Source organism: Podospora bellae-mahoneyi, chromosome 2 (assembly GCF_035222275.1).
Source record: "Podospora bellae-mahoneyi strain CBS 112042 chromosome 2, whole genome shotgun sequence".
NCBI classification, from domain to species: domain Eukaryota; kingdom Fungi; phylum Ascomycota; class Sordariomycetes; order Sordariales; family Podosporaceae; genus Podospora; species Podospora bellae-mahoneyi.
Window position 1 is genome coordinate 95,115 of NC_085881.1, and position 20,348 is coordinate 115,462.

A 20,348-nucleotide genomic window follows, 5' to 3' on the forward strand; every position below is an offset into this window, starting at 1 on the left:
TTAAATAACTCCTACTTGCGGAGGCACATATGTCCTTTTAGTAGACACCGGTGGAGCTGAACATATCTTACGCAACCTACCTCGTCGTAGATAGTATGCAAGTAATCCTGAAGAAACGGGCAGACAATGATCCAGGAGAAGCATGATGGCCGGGTCATTGTGAAGTGCCAATTCTTCCTTGATGGGGCCGCTGTGATAGAAGGTAGGTAGGTTAATGCCGAATGTCGGTATCTTGGCCACCCCGCGCAATAGACATTTACCCACGGGAGAGTCCATATTGCCTCGAAGCCTCTCGGCTTATAGATCACCCTGGCCAGTGTAAGAACGACCTTCAAACATACTTATCTAGATCAACCTCGTCCCAGAAAATCGGTGTTATACCATCGACGCAGTTTATCACCATGAAGCCTCAAGTCGTTCCCTTTCTCGCCTCTCTTCTTGCAGCAGGGCAGGCAGCAAGACCCTGTCCAGCATCTCCTGCTCCAACTTCCTGGCAGATTTCCGAATGGACCTACGATGCGCCCGATCGATCTCTACCAGGACGGGCAGGGACCGACTCGGTGATTGGTCTCTATCTCTCCACGGGTGGCACAACGTACAGCTGCTTCGGAATGTGGCCCGAGGAATGGAAAGGGTTTACTCAAGACAAATCCGCTTTGCTCTGGAGCAGCTGCGTGAACATTTTTGGCAGGCCAATCGATGACACGGTTAGTTTTGCGATGGACTGGGAGAAAAGGATTTTGTATGCGAGCCATACTTTCAGTTGTGAGAACGAAGAGTATGTATAGCCGCGCAGACCAACAACGGGGCCAAGTGTCATTGCTGACATATTCGTGTCGGACGCGAACAGGGTGTCTGGATTGGCCACCGCATCCATCGTCTTGCCTACTTCATGCGATAACACGGGCTCGGGGGGCAACCCAACGCGGTGTTTGACGACGTCGAGGCAGATCAACCTCAACACAACGCTGCAGGCTAGAGGACAAAGCCCTTGTTCTTCAGCACCCGCATCAGGGAGATATCTGGAATCTTGGGAGATCAGAAACCATACTAGTCTGTACGAGTCCACGCCAGAAACAGACGGCAACTTGTTTGTTGCTGTCAATACAGCCACAAACGAGATATTTGAGTGCGCCAGAGAGTACCCTGCCGGAAATGGTGTTTGCACTCCGGTGGGTGCGTCGGGGGGGTTGACCATCGCCTCATTTAACCTGGATCCCGTCAGAAAGCTGCTTACAATGCGCCAGGTTTGGGCTTGTGGCAGCGGAGTTGGGTGAGTGCACGCATTCCAGACATACCCCGATGGATGAGAGGAGAGGTGACTGATGACTTGGTTGTTGATGTTAGCACGGTTGAAGCGCTTGGGGCTGCCTCTGTTCCTGCTCCCTGTTTTGAAGATGACGTTCCTATATGCGAGTCGAGCAGATTCTGGGTTGGTGGAAGCAAGGCATGAGCTGTAGTTTCTAGATAGATACCTCAGCTGTATCAAAGCCCTTAACCCTGACGTGCCACTGTGTGACTGTGCCTGGCAGCTCTCACCGCCCGACCCACTCAACCCCCCGGGCATCTACGGTATGTGGGGCTCCCCAACATTCGCCCCACCATTTTGCCCAGCTCTCGACTTCTGTCATCAGCAACACTTTTCGCCAAACCACCAGATCCCGACCTCACCGACCACTGCCGCCCAATATCACCAGACATCCCGACCGGCGTCGATCGCCGTAACTTCCCCCAAACCATGGTTCTTCAAGATTTAGGTCGGCGCATCAATGCCGCCGTCACCGACTTGACGCGCGCCCCAAATCTCGATGAAAAGGTAGTTATCCTTTCCTTTTCCCTTTCCTTTCCTTCTCCTTAGGCCTACCCTTGCCTTTCTGCGTGTCTTAGCCGCTAACGAGCCGCACGTTGCAATCACTAGGCCTTCGACTCTATGCTCAAACAGATTTGCTCCGCCCTCCTCGAAGCAGATGTCAATGTCCGTCTCGTCGGCCGGCTCCGAAAAGACATCAAAGCCGCAGTCAACTTCAAAGACCTCCCCCCGGCAGTCAACAAGAAGCGCCTCATTCAGAAAGCCGTCTTCGACCACCTCGTCAACCTCGTCGACCCCCATGCTGAACCCTTCAAGCCAAAGAAGGGCAAGTCCAATGTCATCATGTTTGTCGGCCTTCAGGGTGCCGGCAAGACCACAACCTGCACCAAGCTTGCTCGCCATTACCAATCACGTGGCTTTCGCGCCTGCTTAGTTTGCGCCGATACTTTCCGTGCCGGTGCCTTTGATCAGCTCAAGCAAAATGCGACCAAGGCCAAGATTCCATACTACGGCAGCTTGACGGAAACCGACCCGGCCGTCGTGGCCAAGGAGGGTGTCGACAAGTTCAAGAAGGAGAGGTTCGAGGTTATCATCGTGGATACATCTGGTCGTCATAGGCAAGAAAGTGCCTTGTTTCAAGAAATGATGGACATCCAGAACGCCATCAAACCAGACGAGACTGTCATGGTGCTCGACTCGAGCATAGGGCAGCAGGCCGAGGGGCAGGCCATGGCCTTCAAGGAAGCCGCCGACTTTGGCGCCATCATCATCACAAAGACCGACGGCCATGCTGCCGGTGGTGGAGCAATCTCGGCCGTCGCCGCCACCCGCACACCCATTGTCTTTATCGGTACCGGAGAGCACATGCTGGACTTGGAGCGCTTCGTACCCAAGAACTTTATCTCCAAGCTGCTGGGCATGGGTGACATGGCTGGTCTGGTGGAGCATGTCCAGTCGCTGAAACTGGACCAGAAGGACACGATCAAGCACATTACAGAAGGCATCTTCACTGTGCGGGACTTGAGGGATCAGCTGCAGAACATCATGAAGATGGGCCCGCTATCCAAGATGGCGGGCATGATTCCCGGCATGAGCAATATTATGGCCAACATGGACGACGAAGAAGGGAGCCTGAAGCTGAAGAGGATGATCTACATCTGCGACAGCATGACGAACAAGGAGCTGGACTCGGACGGCAAGATCTTCATCGAGCAACCGACGCGTATGACAAGAGTGGCGCGGGGTTCGGGAACGACAGTCCGAGAGGTGGAGGACTTGCTGACACAGCAGAGGTTGATGGCCGGCATGGCCAAGAAGATGGGCGGCAACATGAAGAACATGCAGAGGGCACAGAATGCCATGGGTGGAGGCAATAAGGCCCAACAGTTGGCTGCTATGCAGAAGCGGTTACAGAGCATGGGCGGCGCCGGCGGGGCTGGTGGTGGCATGCCCGATATGGGCAGTCTGATGAAGATGCTTGGCGGCGGGGGCGGACCCGGAGGCGGCTTTGACATGAACGCCATGATGAAGCAGATGGGCGGCATGATGGGCGGAGGAGGAGGACGGGGCGGGAGGAGGTAGTTTCGGTTTGCAAAGTCTTGAAGTCTTATACCAGAGGGAGAGGGTTTTGCATTAGTTTGGCGTCCGGGGTCTAGGGTCTGAAATGGGGCCAGCCATGGCGGCGGCTGTTTACGATAAATACACGCACACACATATCTACAGATCACATTCAAGAAAGCCCTGACTCGTCTTGCTAGAAGCAAACGATAAACCCGGAATGATGATTCTACTAATACAACGAATGCGCCTATATATTTGCCCACTACACGCTCACGAACCTCGTCACCGTTCTGGTCTGAGAAACGGATGAGCCTCTGTGTTGAACACGTACTTGTCCAAACTGATCAAATCAGGTGGCGAAAACGCCAAATAAAAATACTTGAGCGTTTCTGCAATCCAGAAGCTCTGTCATACGCAACTTCATTAGCGGTTAACCCATTCACCCAGTGGCAGAGCCGGGAACGGGGCGCACAAACCTCCATTTCATCACTCCTCTCGACATCTTCCTTGCTGGGGTCAACAGTCACGTCCTTCACGCTGGCCCCGCCTCCTGTTTCCTTTGCAAAGACCGCATTCGCGACAGCAAGAAACATGTCCCACGCCGCCGCCTCCCACTCTGGTTCCCCTGTGATGCGCCACATGTAAAACACCGACTCGATAGCCTCCGGGCGGAGGATATACCGTCTGTCTGTGGCCGAAACAAACCCCCTGGGCAAGCCTTGCTGTTTCTCGGTTGCATCCCACAGGGTTTGATTCCATTGACACGATTCAGCTGCATGAGAAGGACCTCCAGGAGGACACGGTAGCATAGTCAGCCGCTCCGGCATGAGCCCGGTAGGGAATGACTTGTACATGTGCACACAGCCCCTCGTCAGCCTTGACCCCGTCTCCAGGTACTCCGCAGTGGAAAACAAACGCCCTGCCAGGGCATAGGTTCCGCCTATGAAACATGTCAGGTGTTCCGTCTCTGGGCTGAGTTGAACGCTGTTGGTGTTGGTGTCTGGGCTGGGAAGGATATTGGCTGTGCCCGATATCATGATGTCATTCGCTGATAAATCAGGAATCATGGGCCGGTAGAAGAGGTTCGCAGATGCCGAGCTCAGAAAGTTGTGTGAGAGCGAAACAAGAGATGGCGCGGCATTGTTGAGAAGTTGGGATAACTTGGGAAGGTACTCGTACATGGAGTCGGCACCACCTCCCAAGGTAAACCTTGTACCGCTGATGACGTCCGGCTTGGGGCCCCAAAGTGAGATGTACATGGGGAATAGGCCAGGAAGCAGGGTCTGGTTCTGGCTGACACTGAACAGGGCGTTGAGGCGGGCTATGGCGGAGTAGTACTTTGGGTCCCCTGTGAGCTGAGACAGGTGGGTGAGTTCCAAACTCAGTGTTCCGGGGGAGGCCGAGACGACCTGCGGTTCAATTATCTGGCCCTCCCCTGATTTGATAGCCAGCAGGTTGATGTTGTCGACCGGCATGCGTGTTGGTGTATCAAAGCCGGCATGGATGAGGTCACCGAGCTCGATCGCCTTTTGCAAAAGGACGTCCCGCTTGCTGAGGTCATACGCGGCCAGCAGGCCACCGAGGTATCGGATGTTGGTCTCAAAAATGTTGATCATCGGGCTGGACGAGTTTGCGAAGTCGATTTCGGCCACGGCGGCAACGGCTTCGTCAAACTCTTCCCTCAGACCCATGATCCAAAGAGTGTCAAGAGAGTCGACGAGAGTGGCCGCCCAGCCGGAGAACTGGTCTTTGCCAGTGGCGGAGAGCGGAAGGAGGGCATCTTTCTTCCAAGCATACTTGCGATAGGCTGACCAGGACTTGATGGTGAGGTCCCGGACCGCTCGCCTTCTCGCATCTCGCCTCTTCCGGTCATGACCCGACTCTCTCTTGAATCGATGTTGAATCGGCGGGTGAGCTGTACCTGGCTCTGTGGCGGGAAGCTGTGTGGGAGACTGTTTGTTTGGATAGCGAGGCTTCAACTTGCTCCACTCGATGCTACTTTTAACGGCTGCGTATGGGTATAGTGCTTGGCCTGTGTTCATGTGTCTTTCGAGGCGCACAGATTCGGGGACTTCAGGGAACGCACGCTCAAAACCACCGACGATGTAAAAGACCACAAGACTTAGCGTAAAGGCAACGAGCAGCCGCTCGCTCCTCTTGCCTATCAAGGATATTGTGGCATGGGGTCGAGGCAACGTTCGCAAGTGACTGGTCCCTTGAGGCTTGTCTTTGAACATTGCGTCAGCATGAGATTGATGGACTGTGGTAGTTACGATGTTGTAGGGTTAAGCAAGACCCGTCGAAGTGAACAGCCTGGACGCAAAAAAAACCGGGTGCAGACTCAGCTGCCCGATCTGGAATGGTGGCTTTTGCCAAGAGACTTGGGGTGCATTATCTCCGGGTCAATTCATTCGAGCAGGTGAATGCATCTCAGCCACCGGGTATATCGGTGCCGAAGATGGTTGGGCTCTACTGGCAAGGCATGGACTTCAGCGCCTTAGGTAGAGCCAAATGGGAGTCTTGCTGTGCTGGTGGCATGGTTTCAGAACATGTAAATGGATATATATGTACAGGTCTATGTATTGGACGGCTATGAGCTTCCACACGCCACACCTAACTTGGACGCCGACATCTCCCTCTTCTCAGCATGTTGATGAGTACGTTGGCAAACAGTCGTGGCAGAACGCGCGAATGAGGAAAGGATGAAGGAACCAAAATTCCGACTTGTAAGACCCTTGTTTTGTTTTACAAGAATTCATATGCAGTTAGGCAAATGCCATGCGAAAGTGCGTTGATAAGTAAATAGACTAAAAAGAGAAATGCAGAATGGAATTTAAAAAGACCCTTTTGACGATGGTTGAGGCTTTTAAACCACGCCGAAAGACCCCCTATATAAGGTACATGACTGAAAAAACAATCACCCTCGTAGTTCCTACAAGAATGAGCGAGCAAGCAGCATGATGGTATTTCCACCGAGGTTCGATACATCAGACATACATGGGCAACTATCAGGTACCTCGGATAAAGAATGGATTCTTCGGTTCTTGACTACCTGTACCTAAAAGTCAAGGGCTTCTAGCCCCTAACAAGACCGAGGGCGGGTACTATCCTCTACTAATTAGGAGTCAAGACATAAATCTCGCCCTCGGCGCTGTTATCGCTTCCCACAAACAATCCTCTGCCCGCCGGATCCCAAGCAGCGGCTGTCAAGCGGAAGCAGTTGCTCATGGTTAGCCCATTGGCAGTGCAGCTTCCTGGGTTTGGTGCCGAGAAAATGTCCTTGTATCCCGTCATGCTGTCGGCCGGGGCAACAGGTTCATACGTTCCATTGGCCAACTTTGTGAAGGGAATTTGGACAACCTTGAAGCCTGTGGCAGGCTGTCGATTCCAGCTCCCGTGGAACGTGACATACATATTCTTTGCATCGGAATCAAATGTGTTGGCAATGGGGGCCGAGTGCGCTTGGAAGGTCAGCCGGGGTGGCACTGCTCGACCGTTGCAGGTCGCATCGTTATAGGACGAGTTTGGTGAGACTACAAAGTGGGAGCCAGTCTTGAGATTGGAGTTGGGGAAGTTGGCCGGGTTCCAGACAGAAAAGCAGGTCGGATATCCGTACCAAGCATTTCGAACGGTAAGGGGGTCGCCGACTGCCACCATGTTAGTCAATGAACATGGATGGGTACGGTAGGTTACGACATGACTAACGGTTATTAAGCTTCTCGGCCGGGTTATCGATGTGAATATCGCGGCGCTGCCCATTTTCAGTTCGGGCAAAGTCCTAGAGCTGTTAGTACGGAATGTAAAGGCGAAAGGTGGAAAGTACATACGTCGCCGCTGTTCTCGACACCCCAGAACACGCCATTGGGATCGGCTGTGAAGCCAATCTCATTCCTGAGACCATATCCATACACCTCCCCTTCGGTATTGTAGTTGAAGCCGTTGCTAGGTGCCTTGCTGGCGTCAAAGATTTTGATGATGGCCCTGCCAGTGCCAGGCTGCTGAGATGCCATGTCAAAGTTGGAGTTTGACCCAACTTGCAGCAACACGAGATTGGGCTGCTGGGGGACAACGGCAACCGTTCTCGATGAATGGATGCCGGTTGACATGCCCCTGACGATGGTCTTTTGGTTGCTGATTTTGCGGGTAAGGGGGTCGTAAGCCCAGCTCCACAGCGTTGTCTCACTGCTGGCATAGAGTGTCTTGCCGTCTGGAGTGATGGAAAGGCCGTGGTTGATTTGGTTGCCAGATATAAGCATGGTGGTGCTATTGATGCACCCGCTATCTCCAAATGTGTGCACAGAGATGCCACGCGTGTTTTGTGAAACCAGCATGTTGCCCTCGGTGTCCCACACGATGGTGCGCACTTGCTTGAGACCACCGGCAATCTTCATGGCGGACCATCCTGATTCCAACTTGTATTGGTAGCGGAAGTTGGCAACACCACTGCAGCTGGCAGGTTTTGGTAGCTGTCTGACAGCGGCCTCAGTGCCTTTTGATGTTGTTAGAATTCAAACGGGAAGACAGGGGCACAAAAAGCAAACTAACCGCTTGCCAAAGCTGCCGCCACAGCGACAATCTTGAACAGATGCATCCTTTGCAATGAATCAAGTGGATATCACGTAATTTGCAGGTTTGAAATGACAGTGACGCTGGATGGGAGCAAAAAACAGCCTGATACCATGTCGAGAAAAGGGACAACAACGAGGTCAAATACTAGAACCAGGGGACGTTCCACGGGTTGGTTGGTTCATTATGTTCATCGCTATAATATCTAATGAAGTCGTGAGCGAAGATCGCATCCTGGTTGTAGTAGAAGTCGGGGTTGGATGCTGCGGAATAGAGTGAAGTTGATAGCCTGTTCGGCAGATTGGCTTCCGATAAGTGATGTCTCCACGAGCAAGGGCTCAGCGGCAGTGGATAGAATGATGCAAGCATGGTGCCTGGAGGAGATGATTGGTTGTGGGGACTTGTGAGAGATTAGGTCCGATGGATGTTTTGCCGAGGTTGATGTTTGATGAGAGGGTTGATGACGAACTCACTGCCTCCTCCATCGGCTGATGGGTCGTTTGTGTGCGTCTGTCTAGGTATATAAGATTCCGTCTGGATTGATCCGGGAGGGCTTTTACATACCTTGGTAGATAAGACCTAGAATATATCTAGAACCGGCACTTGTTCATGACAAGCTTTTGTGTGGCGTGCCAAGGACATCTTGGCCTCTTGGTCCGTTGCATTTCCAGTGCTTGTTCTTACTTCACTTTTCCTTGGGCTCAGACCCTCCCTGCAGAACATGATGGTGAATGGCCGGGCCACAGATTGGGGGCTGAGGACGGGAACCATACCGCGGTCAGGACCGGAAGAATGGATGCCCTGGGGTCCTTGACTTCCATTCCACTAAGCAATGTCCCTGTCGGTTCCATATTTGGTCCCGATCCACCTCTGGTATTCTGCCGGGTCTTGATCACAAAGGCTGCCCCGCATCGTTCCGGTTGTTCTGTCCCTCCTTGCCCATCTCAGTCCCACAGCTTTCAGAGACCTGAACAATGTCCTCTCTTCACTTCCTCGCCATTTTGTCTCCCAAACCAGACAGGGTGGCGCGGATGAGTACATCACAGCTCAGGCCTGTTCATAAACGAAAAACACAGACTAATCTTTGAGTTGCAGGTAGAAGAGATAGCAGAATCTGTCTCCAACTATGTCAAAGAAAATGAGCCCGGGGTGCTGCAGTACCAATGGTTCCGAACTGGGACTGAGGAGAAGCCCAAGATAGTTGTGTGGGAACAGTGAAGTACCACCAGACCCACAGCAGATCCGCTTCATGGTGTGGGGGTTCGTGGACTGAAGACATCTAGATATGCCGATCAAGCTGCGGTCGATATTCACAAATCGAGTTCGAAGCTGGCGTGGTTGATTGCGACTGAAGGGAAGGAGAGCAATATGCAGGAGCCGATTGAGGTTCTGCCACTCGAGCCATTTGCTGGGTGGGCACCTCAAAGCTAGGGTACCAATATTGATAATTGCCTAACTTATCTGTTGCGCAGAAAGCGAACCAATCCGATGTCGCCGTCATGCCAAGACCTTCCGTTCAGAGCAACCCTCCTCAAAGGTGCCATCTTGAATCGCAACAAATAAAAGTGAAAGTGACAGTTGGCTCCTTCCAGATTCTCCCAGAGGTGTGTCGTGGCCTGCAGACCTCACTGAGGTTGCCCTGCTCCTGCCCAGTTTGCCCTGTTCCTGCCCAGTTTGCCCATTTCGCCCAAAAATCACATGACTTCCCGACCATTTCGCGTCCCAGCTGGCAGCTGGTTGGTCTGCTCCACTTTCCCACGATTCCCAAAGCGCGTCGTTCCTGCACTCCTGAATCTTTGCCGCGTTTGCAATCCTGCACTTCTCATTCTTTGGCAAGGAGCGGCAGCAAGATTCTCACCAACATGTCAGATAACGAGTACGACGACGATGTTTTTGACCATCTTGAACTTGACGATGATGATGTGTTTGACGACATCGACGAAGACGAGCTTGTGGCCCTCGAGCGACCTGCAAAACGGGTCAAGACCGAAGCATCAGAGGTCGAAAGGAATCCAGCGCTTGGCGATAGTCACAGTGCACTGGCCGAACGGATTCTTTCCAACCAGCTTGGCTTCAAGGCGTTGCGGCACGAGCAGGCAGCCGCCATTCAGCATATTCTGAAAGGCGATAATGTCCTCGTCATTTTCCCCACGGGCGCAGGCAAGTCGTTGTGCTATCAAATCCCCTCCATTGCCTTCCCCGAGCTGGACGGCCCAGAGGGCGCACGAGAGCCAGCCGAGACAGGCGTGACCATTGTGGTCTCACCTCTGGTCGCCTTGATGAAAGATCAGGTCGATGTCCTCAAGAAACGCGGCATCCCGGCCGAAAGCATTGATTCAAGCAAGACTTGGGAAGAACTTCAAGATATACCGTGCTCTGGCATGATCACAGTTACGGATCTTGTACTGCGCATCAGAGCGACTGAACAACGAGGGCTTCATCGAAACCGTCAAACGGACTCCTGGCGGCATCCGTTTGCTGGCTGTGGATGAAGCACGCTGTGTTTCCAAGGTCAGCTCTTTACGTCCTTGTCAAGGAGTGCGGCTGATTTTGTATAGTGGGGACATTCATTTCGTCCTGACTATCTCAAAGGTGAGACAACCTCGTTGGATACTGCTATCACATTGCACACAACAAAGACCTGACCTCCTTCGTTTGCAGTTGCTCGATTTGTGAATGAAATCAAGGCAGGGCGTGTCGTTTGTCTCACGGCTACGGCTACTCCAAGGTTGCCGAGGACATTTGCAAGGCATTCTCAATACAGCCAGCATATGTCTTCCGAACAACACCATACAGACCAAAGTAAGTTGTTGCCAGCACTCGCCCTGGGAATCTTGCGCTGACTTGATACAGTTTTGAATTCCTAGCCAAAACTGTTTGCAAAGAGTACAACCGGGATATCAGTGTCTCCCTAGATATCATGCGAGGCTTTCATGTCAAGTCGGAGAGCGACAAGCGCTTTGAAGAATTGTTCAGGTTTCTGCGTGCCAACCCAGGGCCGACTCTCATTTATGTCGCCATGCAGCAGCAATCCGAGATCCACGCCAAAGTGTTGGCTGCGCAGGGCTTCAAGGCCGCGCCTTTCCACGCCGGGCTCAAGACCGAAGTCAAACAACGGATCCAAGACGACTTCCTCTCTGGAAAAGTTGACATTGTGAGTTTTACTTCTGGCTTCCCTTCTTGACGTTGCTTCGTCGCTGACAGAACTCTCAGGTCTGTGTCACGATTGCATTCGGCATGGGCATCGACAAACCAGATATAAGGAACGTGGTTCACTGGGACTTGTCTAACACAGTCGAAGAATACAGCCAGCAGATTGGGCGTGCAGGATGGGACGGAAAACCGAGCAAATGTATGTTCTATCTTGCTCCTAGCGCCTTCTACCTGCGCGAGGTCTTTGCTCGCGGTGACCTCCCGTCAAGAAGCTCGCTGGCCGGGTTGGTTTTTGATATCTTCAAGGAAGCTTTAGAGGTCCCTGTCGGGGGTGTCTTCAAGACCAATCACTGTCGGCAGCAAAAGGACTTTGATATACGACCAAGTACCGTCAGCATCATCTACGCCACCTTGGAGCTCCATTTCGGCTTCATTCGAGCTACGACCTCGGAGTATTCAACCTACAAGTTTGAGGCTATGCCGTCATATTTTGGTATCATCAAATAACACAAGAGTCCCGTCATCGACGCCATCTACAAGAACGCCAAGAAGAAGCTCAAGTGGTACGATCTTGATGTTAACGAAGCTGCGTCGTACAAGAACACAGGCTTGACCCGTGGCGACATCGTGGCCAAGCTGAACCAGCTTGATCAACAGGGCCACATTAGACTGAAAGCGAGCGGCCTAATGAACCGCTACATTGTCCAAAAAGCCTTGCCCAGGACACACAAGGACAAAGAAAAGGTGGTTGACAAGTTGTACAAGGATTCGACAGATCGAGAAAAAGATGCCCTGCAACGATGCAAGGAGGTCATGAGTTTGATCACCGGCTCCAAGTGTTTTGCCTTGTCTCTGGCACAACACTTTGGTATGGGCCTGCCCAAAGACAAGGAAAAGTGCGGGCATTGTTCCTTTTGCCTCACAGGCAAACCAATCCAGCCCCCCAAACTCACTGTGACGCCAACGATGGCTTCAAGCATTCAAAAGGTCCTCGAAGCTACAATGCCAGAGATGACCCACGCTTCCTCGCGCGCGTGGCGTATGGTATTCGAAGCCCCCGGGTGACGGCGTTGAAACTGGACAAGAGCCCGGTGTTTCGTTCATTGGCTCATCACGATTTTGAAGTAAGTTAATCAAAGTCATTGCTTGACTATTGCTGACTTGTTGTTTGATAGGCGCTGTTGGCTGAGTTTACCAAGGCTTGTGAGAAGAAGATTAATAAATGACGTCCTAGTCAATGTTGGTCACCAGCTATCTTGATGAAGGGGAGGATCACAGATCTATGGGATAAATGTTTATCATCCATTTTTTGCTGTGGTGTGAATGGTTTAGTTCCAGGTTGCGGAATGCGCCAAGGTCATATAGTTAGTACTACCGTATGCATGTACGAATTACCTAGAACCACGATAGTTACGGTTCTCTTAGCTTTTGCTCTGTGTAGTCTCGTTTGTGTTGAGCTCCGTGGCGATTGCAAAGAAATGGTTGAACCCGAGTCCAGAGCCGGTTATGCAGCCGCGTTATCCGAGTCCGATACTAACAGTATTCAACCATCGAATGGGGGCATGCGGTAAATTAATACTGGGGCAGAGTGGAGAGACCAGACCATCAGGAAACCCAGACCAGTGCATACTAATTGATTGGTATTATATGCATGTGAGCCCTTGCTTGATATGTATACCACCCATTCTTGTTACAATGTGCGATACCACAACATTCACGGTACCGCAACTGATGCAACCGACCCGTGCTGCTCCAACCCGTGCTGTACCCTATCTCGCCACGCATCACCTGCTTGCTCCTGGATCGGGATGGATGGAACGTAAGCATGGGATTGCAGCCCTATCAGCCATCATAACGCACATGTAGCTGGGGAGCGTGTTGCTGAGGCACTTCCAAGTTCTCTTGCAATTTTGACCATACCTACCCTAACACAACGTCCAATCAACACCAAGTACCAACAGTACTACTACAGCAGTGATCATCTGTCAGAAAAGACCAGTGCATCCAATACCCCCCTCACCCCCGGGTCATAACTCGCGTAGCAGATATTAAACGTCATGTCGGGAGACCCTGACTTTTATTCCCAAAATCTCGCTGTTGGTATCCGTCCCAACGATACTCCCGACGCCGTGAAATGTGAGATTGTGGTCCCGGGCACGCAACCCTCATTTAACCGGCGGTAGAGACCAAAGGTACAACTCTGGCAGAAAACCGCCGGGCGCAGAGAATTGCAGAAACTGCCTAGGTACTGTAGGCAAGCAATTTAGTTTGGATCTTTGTGGCGGATAAAGATGACCACTCTATGATCTGACTTTCTGCCCGAGTCCCGATTCTGTGCCTATGGTAGCTTAACATCATTTGCAATGGTGTTGATGGTTTTATTTTTGACTTGTCTGATCTGGGGTGCCACGGTGTATTGGCGTGCGTCGCCCCAATCCCAATGACAGAGCGGCCAGCCAGGGTCCCTTTCTTCATGTTCCATTCTGCTTCTGTAATGTAGATCCGGGTCAGCGATCAAAACACTAACGTACCGTGGATGGGAAATTGCGGCGTAGGTGCTAGTAGTCGGCATGAACAGCTAGCGTTCATGCGTTGAGTGCACGGAAACGGCCGCCATCAGAACGGCATCATTGGAACACTCGCTATTTCATGAACACGGAGGATGTAATAAAAGTCGTCGTGAAACAAGTCTGGCTTGATGCGGTCAAGAGAAACCTTGAAGTTTCACTGATGCCAAGCTGGAGGGCACGGAAACAAATGCTGGCTGCAGAACCAAGCCGTTGGGAAAGCCACCGCGTCAAACTCAGTCTTGGCCATCCAAAGAAAGAGAGGCTCAAATCCAGGAAGTCGGCCAAGTGAAAACCAAACCCGTGACTGCTGGTGAGCATCACCATGATGCGGCAAAACCATGCCACCACTCCCTCCTCCCATGACCCAAGACAATGGCAATGATGGGGAACGAGTTGGATCGGAGAGCCAGCAATGTTGGAAATATTGTTGAGCTGTTGGACTTGCCAGCACCTTTGGGAGGTTGTCGGAGGAGCTGCCTCTTTGGGAAACCCTGTCGAAAGCTTCCATCACCAACCGTCTCGTTTTGGCGTGGGGCCCGCAGCGGCAGTTGGCCCAAGCTTTTCGGACAGGCGGAGCAGACACACAGGTGCAATCAACAAGGCGGGACGTCTTGGCCGGCAGAGGAGAAACAGGAAGGGTCCGAGAAGAGAAGAGCGGGCAGGGCGGAGTGGGCGGGATGGAGTGCCAGGGCGCGATGGAGGTCCAGCGTGGCATCGGCCAAGACGCGATGGACAACACCCACCCACCTCCACACCGACCCGTGCAACGTCCAGGGGCAACGGCAGGCGACACCGACACCGAATTTAGGCAGGCTGCAAGCACAAACCGATAGTCGGCCAGATATCCTCGGTTTTTTGGGCGCCAATTGTGGTGTTTTCCATGTTTCCCACGGGGAAAAGGGAGAGGGGGAACTGAGCTTGTTGTGATGTTTGAACGAGTGTCGTTGTGAATGGAGCCATTATGAAGCGACGGTTGTGAAGGATCGACCGGTCTGAGCTTTTTGTCTGGGGAAATTGCGGGGATATCGGACGACTCCGTCTGGGGAAAATCCACACACTCATCCACAGCACATCCACACAACATCCACAATCCCCCGCAAAAAGAACAGAGGCAGCAGCAAAACAAATGAGCTTGCTGGTGATGAGCTTCGGAGATGAGCCGAGATCTGTCGATTCCACTTCTCGTGTCCTCCACCACTTTTTCCCACACCGAGTCTGGGGAAGTGGCGACAATTGCCGTCGAATGTTCTCGCCCAGCTCCTCACCGTTAAACGTAGTGGGTAAGATGGTGGAGTTTGATGGATGCCAGAGTCTCTCTCTCCGCCTCTATCTCTCTATCTTTTTTGTTTCTGTTCAAAGCGTGCGATGTCGGCTCCCGCAGCGTGCGGTGCAGCTGTAGGTTTCCACCTTCCTTGTTGCTCTTGTCTGGTTCCGATGCCTTGGTCAATATTGCAACCACGTAATCGCAGGGCCCGAGAATTGCACTCTGCTGGTGGCATAATGCGATTGTGCGGCGCTCGCCAATCGCCAATCTTTATCACCGTTTCTGCAAGCATGCGAAAACTCTGTTGCCCTGTGAAACACGGCCAGCGCGCCGCCGTGTCTCCCTGGCGATAATCTCGTGTCCGGACGAACCATTCTCAGCTCTTTTGCACCACGTCTGTGCCCAGGTCAGCCTCAACACACTATCACCAAAAACGTTCTACGCTCGGGCATGGCTTCCAGAAGCATTCTTTCTCCCTTGGTCCGCCGGCCTGCCTCACGCGGCCGTCCAACCTTTGTGGCAGACTAGTGATACAGATGCTGGACAAGCAACAAGCAACAACTTGGCAGGCCGGCGGGTGGCTTGCGATCTGGCAGTTATTGCACGTGTCGAGACGGCGCTCAGACGATTCAACCTGCACCAGACAGAACACCACCTTGCTCCCTCGAGTGCCGGAGCGCAGTGAGCGCCAACCCGCCAATGGCAGCCATCCAGCTCGCCTGGGCTCCAAGGAATTTATCCATCTGCCCGAAGGCTTCATCCGGCGCGCCGTTGGTGGCAGCCACGTGCGGGGATGAGATTTGAACGCTTGGCTTCCCTGCTGACGATGGGGGGATGGTGAGCTGCCCAATGGCGGGGCATCACCACGGCCAAGCCGGACATGTTGTACAGATCCGGGCTGCTGGTGGCGCTGAGCAGCGATGCTGACTGGTGAACCACACAAGTCCCCGCGTCCCAATCTCGCCAGACGGCCGTCGACAACTCTGAAGAGACTCAAGAGGCAGCGTTGCAGCCAAGGCCGCTTGGCCAAAGCCGGTGGGTTGGCGTACCATTCCTATCTGCACCGGAGGGGGATCCCCTGCCAACCCAAAAAACGCTTCCTTCAAGCTCCTCGCACATCGGGCCGTCCTCAAGATGACAGATTTCTTGCTGTCCATGTACACTAGCTACCGTGTATGTACGGATGGTATCTGCCAGTGCCGCCAATCGACGGCTGACTGGCGCAACCGGCTGGCACTTGTGGATGAGTGAGACCCTTTTTGTCCCCACAGCTCTCGGAACCATCCAATGTGCTGGTTCGGGGAACGGGCGATACGATGATCCTTCCCCATTCCGAATAACCTGAAGCCTGCCTCTCTGCCTCTGGCTATGGGAAGCTGACTCTCTTGTGCACCCAGACGAAAAAGGGCTGAAACCACCAGCAGACGCGCATCAGCTCATCCTCATCTCATCTCTCCCGGACGCAGGAGGTACATGCAGGGTGCTAAGGCAGTCTAGTGGACGCAGTAGTAGTGTATGTATCCTGACAAAAACATTGGGGGTTGGCGTCTCCAGTTTCCGCCCGGCCGTGGAAGGCCAAGGTGTCATCGTGTGCCGTATGCTTTCCAGGATGTGGAATTGGGGAACGGCGTGAGGGAGAGAGTCGAGGTTGACGTGAACGGGCGGGCGGGCCATGATGGTGGGAAGTGGGAGGTGGGAGGATGTGGACCCGCGTCACCCCCTTCCCTGCTGACGAGCCCAGGATCGGCATGGGAATTTCCAAACGATGCGACGTGGGTGTTGCATTCGACTGCATTGCGACCAAATCTGCCTGTCTCGGGGACCTTTGAGTGCGGACAGCTTATCCCCTCGTCCCCTCGTCCCCTCGTCCCTGGCTGGAGTATATAAAGATGTCGAGGTGATCGCTGCCTCGTCTTGCGAATGTCTCTGCCTCTGCCATCCCGCTAGCTCCTTCCCTGTCGGCCCAGTCAGTCGTCTGAAGTTCCCGATTAGCTTCGTGAACTGCCACCTGCCTGCACTTTGCACCGCAGCAGCATCTGCAACTCCCCGACCTCCACTGTCCTGTCTGAGCACAGCAGTGTCTTGAAGTTGGCTTGATCCCCCTTCCGCCCCCTCCCCCCCACACTCCCCACACCACCAGCGACCCGCCCGGGTTCGTCCCATATCATGGGTGCCGCCGCAGAGGTCTCCGGCGCCGACCGGGATATTCCCACCACCGAGTCCGACAGCGTCACCAACGAGAAGGCCGTCTTCAAGAACACCGACAGCGATGCTGTCGAGAGCGCCGGCTGGGACGAGACGGCCACCAAGAAGCTCATCCGCAAGATCGACGTCACGCTGATCCCCTTCCTGGCTCTTCTCTATCTGCTCTCCTTCCTGGACCGTACCAACATCGGCAATGCCCGTCTCGACACCCTCGAGAGGGATCTCAAGCTCGACTCAGCCCGCCTCCAGTACAACGATGCCCTCGCCATCTTCTTCCCCTTCTACGTGGCCGCCGAGGTCCCCTCCAACATGGCCATGAAGCGTTTCCGCCCCTCGATCTGGATTCCCAGCATCATGGTCGCCTGGGGTATCTGCACGACGCTTATGGGTATTGTGCACAACTATGCCGGCCTCATGGCCGTCCGTGCCGTCTTGGGTATCGCCGAGGGTGGTTTGTTCCCCGGTATCACCTACTAGTGAGTAGCTTCTCCCATATCTCGCCGCGCTGTGGTGTTGTACTGACAGGGCGCCCACCAGCATCACCATGTGGTATCGTCGCCACGAGTGCGGTCTCCGCATGGCCATTTTCTTCTCGGCTGCCACCGCTGCCGGTGCTTTCGGCGGTCTTTTGGCTCGCGGTATCGTTGAGATGAGAGGCGTCGGTGGTCTCTCTGGCTGGCAGTGGATCTTCATCCTCGAGGGTATCCTCACCGTCATCATCGCCATTGTTGCCTACTTCGTCATGCAGGACTACCCCTCCACAGCCAAGTTCCTCACCGAGGAGGAGCGTGCCGAAGTCAGCGCCCGTCTCAAGCGCGATCGGTCCTCGCTGGCCGACGAGTTCGACATGAAATACTTCTGGGCCGCTCTCAAGGACTGGAAAATCTGGGTGCACATGTTCATCACCATTGGTGTCTACACCGGTCTCTACTCGTACTCGCTCTTCCTCCCCACCATCATCAACGATCTCGGCACCGCCACCTCCCCCGAGATGGCCCAGCTCATGACTGTTCCTCCCTACATTGTAGCCTGCTTGTTCTGCATTGGCGCCGGCTGGCACGCTGACAGGCGTGGTGAGCGCGGCATCTACATGATTGGATTCATGATCATGGCGTAAGTCCTTGTTCTCGTTCCTGTCCCGACATTCAATAGTGAGAGAATGGCTCTAACATGGTGATTCTTGCAGCATCGTTGGACTGATTTGCTTGATTGCGACGCCGAATGCCGGTGTCCGCTACTTTGGCTGCTTCCTCCTCGCCTCGGGTATCTACCCCAATGTCCCCCAGGGTGTCGCGTGGAACGGCAACAACATTGGCGGTTCCCTCAAGCGCGGTGTTGGCATTGCCATGCACGTCGGCTTTGGCAACCTGGGCGGTACCATTTCTGCCTACCTCTTCTTGACCAAGGACCGCCCCCGCTACTACCCCGGCTTCGCCACTCTTCTCGCCTGCCAGGTCATGGCTGCCACTCTGTCCCTCTTCATGACCATCTACTTGCGTCGGGAGAACGCCCGCCGTGACCGCGAGTACAAGCCTCCAAGCGAGTACACCGAGGAGGAAAAGGTTGCCGAGAGGGAGAAGGGCGACAACGCTAGCTTTTTCCGCTACACCATTTAAGCAATCGAGAATATCCCCTTTTCTGTCTTGTCTTGGGTCAGGTTTTCCCGCAGCGATATCTGGGTCGGGGTGTTGGGTTAGGCTATCAGAGAGAGGAGGCATGTACACAGTTTTTGGGCCTTGATCATGAATTTCAACAGTACGGAATTCATACTGATCAATTAACCCTCTGCATCGCCTAGTGATGCATGTTGAATGATAGACTATTTATTCTTGCTGGTTGCGGCAAAGACACCCACACCATGTTCTTCTGCCTTTTCAATAGCCTCCGCAAAGTGATGTTTTGGATTCCGTCGTGGATATCTCTCCGGGCACTCTGAACAGTGTAGGTCCACTAACTTTTGTTTTAGAGACTGTCAGAAAAAAAGTATCTTTCTTGTATACAATATTTTGCTTCAAAGTCTCGTCAAAGCTTGGTTGAAACTACAACTGTGAAAATGAGAATAAAAATAAATTCCAAAAATTGGATGATGAGAGTGGGATTCGAACCCACGCCCTTTCGGACCACGGAATCCTGGGTTAGGGGATGTTGATTAAGGAAGACCTTAACGTGGCGCCTTAGACCGCTCGGCCATCTCACCTTCTGATTGGTTAGTACTATTATTGGTTTAATCCCCTATATGTGTATACATTCTACGTCTTCGTGTCTCGTGGCGTTCATCAAATCGAACCCTTTTGAGGTGGATTGAGAACCTCGCCAACAGTTTTAGTTAAAGATATAGTTAAAGATATACGAATGTTACTCAATCTGCGATTGGGAACACTGAGTCATGACCTTGACTCAGGACAACCTCGCTTACACTTCTATCCAATAAAGATGTTCCTGGATGCACGATTCTGCAAGCCAGCGTCGAATATCGACATGACAAAACGCCTCATTCTTGGGGCTTCTACATAAGCGCAATGAAGTTCCTCCTGGGGGGCGAGAGCATTTTCTAAGAACCCAAGCCTCAGCAGAAACCCACCCGGCAACTATCAGTATGAGATCCCACTGGGTCTTTCCCCTCTACTTTACCGCTCTCGCGGCCAGTACCCCGAAGCCCGACCACAAACCCGAATCGATCAGCTACATCACACTCGAGGAGCATTGGGCCTCTCCCCCTCTCTACTCCTACTTCCCTACCGTCCGCTCGCCGCTGCCCCCGCCTGTTCTCAGTGCAACCCTTGTCAGTCTCCAAGAAGTCGGTCCAGTTCGTCTCGCATCCATGAAGAACAACTCCATCTCTCTGTAAGTTGTGTCACACGTTGCCGGAACCGATGCAACAATCCCGACCTCACAGCTTTGGCAAACAGCCAGCTATTCTCCCGCATCAAACCCTGCCCTGCCAATTTCAGGGGTTTCTGCGTGCTCCCAATGGCCCTTCCTGCTGAAGCGGCCAGCCAGCTGAAGACATGTGTTCAGGAGTATGGCTTTGTTGGCGCCTTGATTGACGCATATGTTGTTCAGCCTTCCGGCGACAAGTATCAGTTTTATGAAGGAAGGGAATATGATGAATTCTGGCTAACCGTTCAGGAGCTGGACGTTCCGGTATATCTGCATCCTTCCTTACCGTCGTTAGATGAGGTGTTTACTCCTGGGGAACTGTAATACTAAGAGGATTCGG

General features: G+C 53.2%; 9 protein-coding genes and 1 non-coding gene across 10 annotated transcripts; 7 read left to right on the plus strand and 3 right to left on the minus strand.

The window, feature by feature from the left end:
• Positions 1-221: 221 nt before the first annotated feature.
• On the plus strand, positions 222-3,595 carry SRP54 (Signal recognition particle; the record flags this gene model as incomplete). Its single annotated transcript, XM_062872248.1, has 6 exons — positions 222-778; positions 851-1,273; positions 1,348-1,432; positions 1,533-1,572; positions 1,635-1,816; positions 1,919-3,595. The coding sequence occupies 6 exons, from the start codon at positions 222-224 to the stop codon at positions 3,389-3,391; spliced, it is 2,760 nt and encodes a 919-aa protein (XP_062734176.1). The 3' UTR covers positions 3,392-3,595.
• QC761_000840 (uncharacterized protein) lies at positions 3,576-5,899 on the minus strand. Its single transcript, XM_062871881.1, has 2 exons — positions 3,847-5,899; positions 3,576-3,775 (listed from the first exon to the last, which is right to left on the minus strand). The coding sequence occupies exons 1-2, from the start codon at positions 5,605-5,607 to the stop codon at positions 3,653-3,655; spliced, it is 1,884 nt and encodes a 627-aa protein (XP_062734177.1). The 5' UTR covers positions 5,608-5,899; the 3' UTR covers positions 3,576-3,652.
• A 470-nt stretch (positions 5,900-6,369) lies between these two features.
• QC761_000850 (uncharacterized protein) lies at positions 6,370-7,961 on the minus strand (the record flags this gene model as incomplete). The annotated part of the gene is made up of 4 exons (XM_062871882.1): positions 6,370-7,017; positions 7,076-7,148; positions 7,198-7,859; positions 7,916-7,961. The coding sequence occupies 4 exons, from the start codon at positions 7,959-7,961 to the stop codon at positions 6,485-6,487; spliced, it is 1,314 nt and encodes a 437-aa protein (XP_062734178.1). The 3' UTR covers positions 6,370-6,484.
• A 122-nt stretch (positions 7,962-8,083) lies between these two features.
• Positions 8,084-8,659, minus strand: QC761_0030110 (uncharacterized protein; the record flags this gene model as incomplete). Its single annotated transcript, XM_062872249.1, has 3 exons — positions 8,084-8,199; positions 8,410-8,446; positions 8,621-8,659. The coding sequence occupies 3 exons, from the start codon at positions 8,657-8,659 to the stop codon at positions 8,084-8,086; spliced, it is 192 nt and encodes a 63-aa protein (XP_062734179.1).
• Positions 8,660-8,910: 251 nt separating this feature from the next.
• Positions 8,911-9,522, plus strand: QC761_000855 (uncharacterized protein; the record flags this gene model as incomplete). Its single annotated transcript, XM_062871883.1, has 3 exons — positions 8,911-8,967; positions 9,032-9,150; positions 9,220-9,522. The coding sequence occupies 3 exons, from the start codon at positions 8,911-8,913 to the stop codon at positions 9,365-9,367; spliced, it is 324 nt and encodes a 107-aa protein (XP_062734180.1). The 3' UTR covers positions 9,368-9,522.
• Positions 9,523-9,798: 276 nt separating this feature from the next.
• Positions 9,799-12,520, plus strand: QC761_000860 (uncharacterized protein; the record flags this gene model as incomplete). Its single annotated transcript, XM_062871884.1, has 7 exons — positions 9,799-10,409; positions 10,628-10,738; positions 10,790-11,090; positions 11,141-11,571; positions 11,605-11,985; positions 12,015-12,213; positions 12,265-12,520. The coding sequence occupies 7 exons, from the start codon at positions 9,799-9,801 to the stop codon at positions 12,313-12,315; spliced, it is 2,085 nt and encodes a 694-aa protein (XP_062734181.1). The 3' UTR covers positions 12,316-12,520.
• A 3,537-nt stretch (positions 12,521-16,057) lies between these two features.
• QC761_000868 (uncharacterized protein) lies at positions 16,058-16,556 on the plus strand (the record flags this gene model as incomplete). Its single annotated transcript, XM_062871886.1, has 2 exons — positions 16,058-16,109; positions 16,321-16,556. The coding sequence occupies 2 exons, from the start codon at positions 16,058-16,060 to the stop codon at positions 16,554-16,556; spliced, it is 288 nt and encodes a 95-aa protein (XP_062734182.1).
• Positions 16,557-17,089: 533 nt separating this feature from the next.
• Positions 17,090-19,052, plus strand: QC761_000870 (uncharacterized protein; the record flags this gene model as incomplete). The annotated part of the gene is made up of 3 exons (XM_062871887.1): positions 17,090-17,604; positions 17,666-18,241; positions 18,315-19,052. The coding sequence occupies 3 exons, from the start codon at positions 17,090-17,092 to the stop codon at positions 18,742-18,744; spliced, it is 1,521 nt and encodes a 506-aa protein (XP_062734183.1). The 3' UTR covers positions 18,745-19,052.
• Positions 19,053-19,212: 160 nt separating this feature from the next.
• On the plus strand, positions 19,213-19,325 carry QC761_0030160. The gene has a single exon. It is a non-coding gene; the product is annotated as a tRNA-Leu (tRNA).
• Positions 19,326-19,724: 399 nt separating this feature from the next.
• Positions 19,725-20,332, plus strand: QC761_0030170 (uncharacterized protein; the record flags this gene model as incomplete). The annotated part of the gene is made up of 2 exons (XM_062872250.1): positions 19,725-19,972; positions 20,038-20,332. The coding sequence occupies 2 exons, from the start codon at positions 19,725-19,727 to the stop codon at positions 20,330-20,332; spliced, it is 543 nt and encodes a 180-aa protein (XP_062734184.1).
• Positions 20,333-20,348: the final 16 nt, after the last annotated feature.

What these genes read in the sequence shown, in the direction of transcription:
- QC761_000840 (XM_062871881.1), bottom strand. Translation starts at nt 5,607, where the DNA reads ATGTTCAAAGACAAGCCTCAAGGGACCAGTCACTTGCGAACGTTGCCT. An exon ending in AGAGGAGTGATGAAATGGAG is followed by an intron (nt 3,776 to 3,846) that starts GTTTGTGCGCCC and finishes TGCGTATGACAG; the next exon opens with AGCTTCTGGATTGCAGAAAC.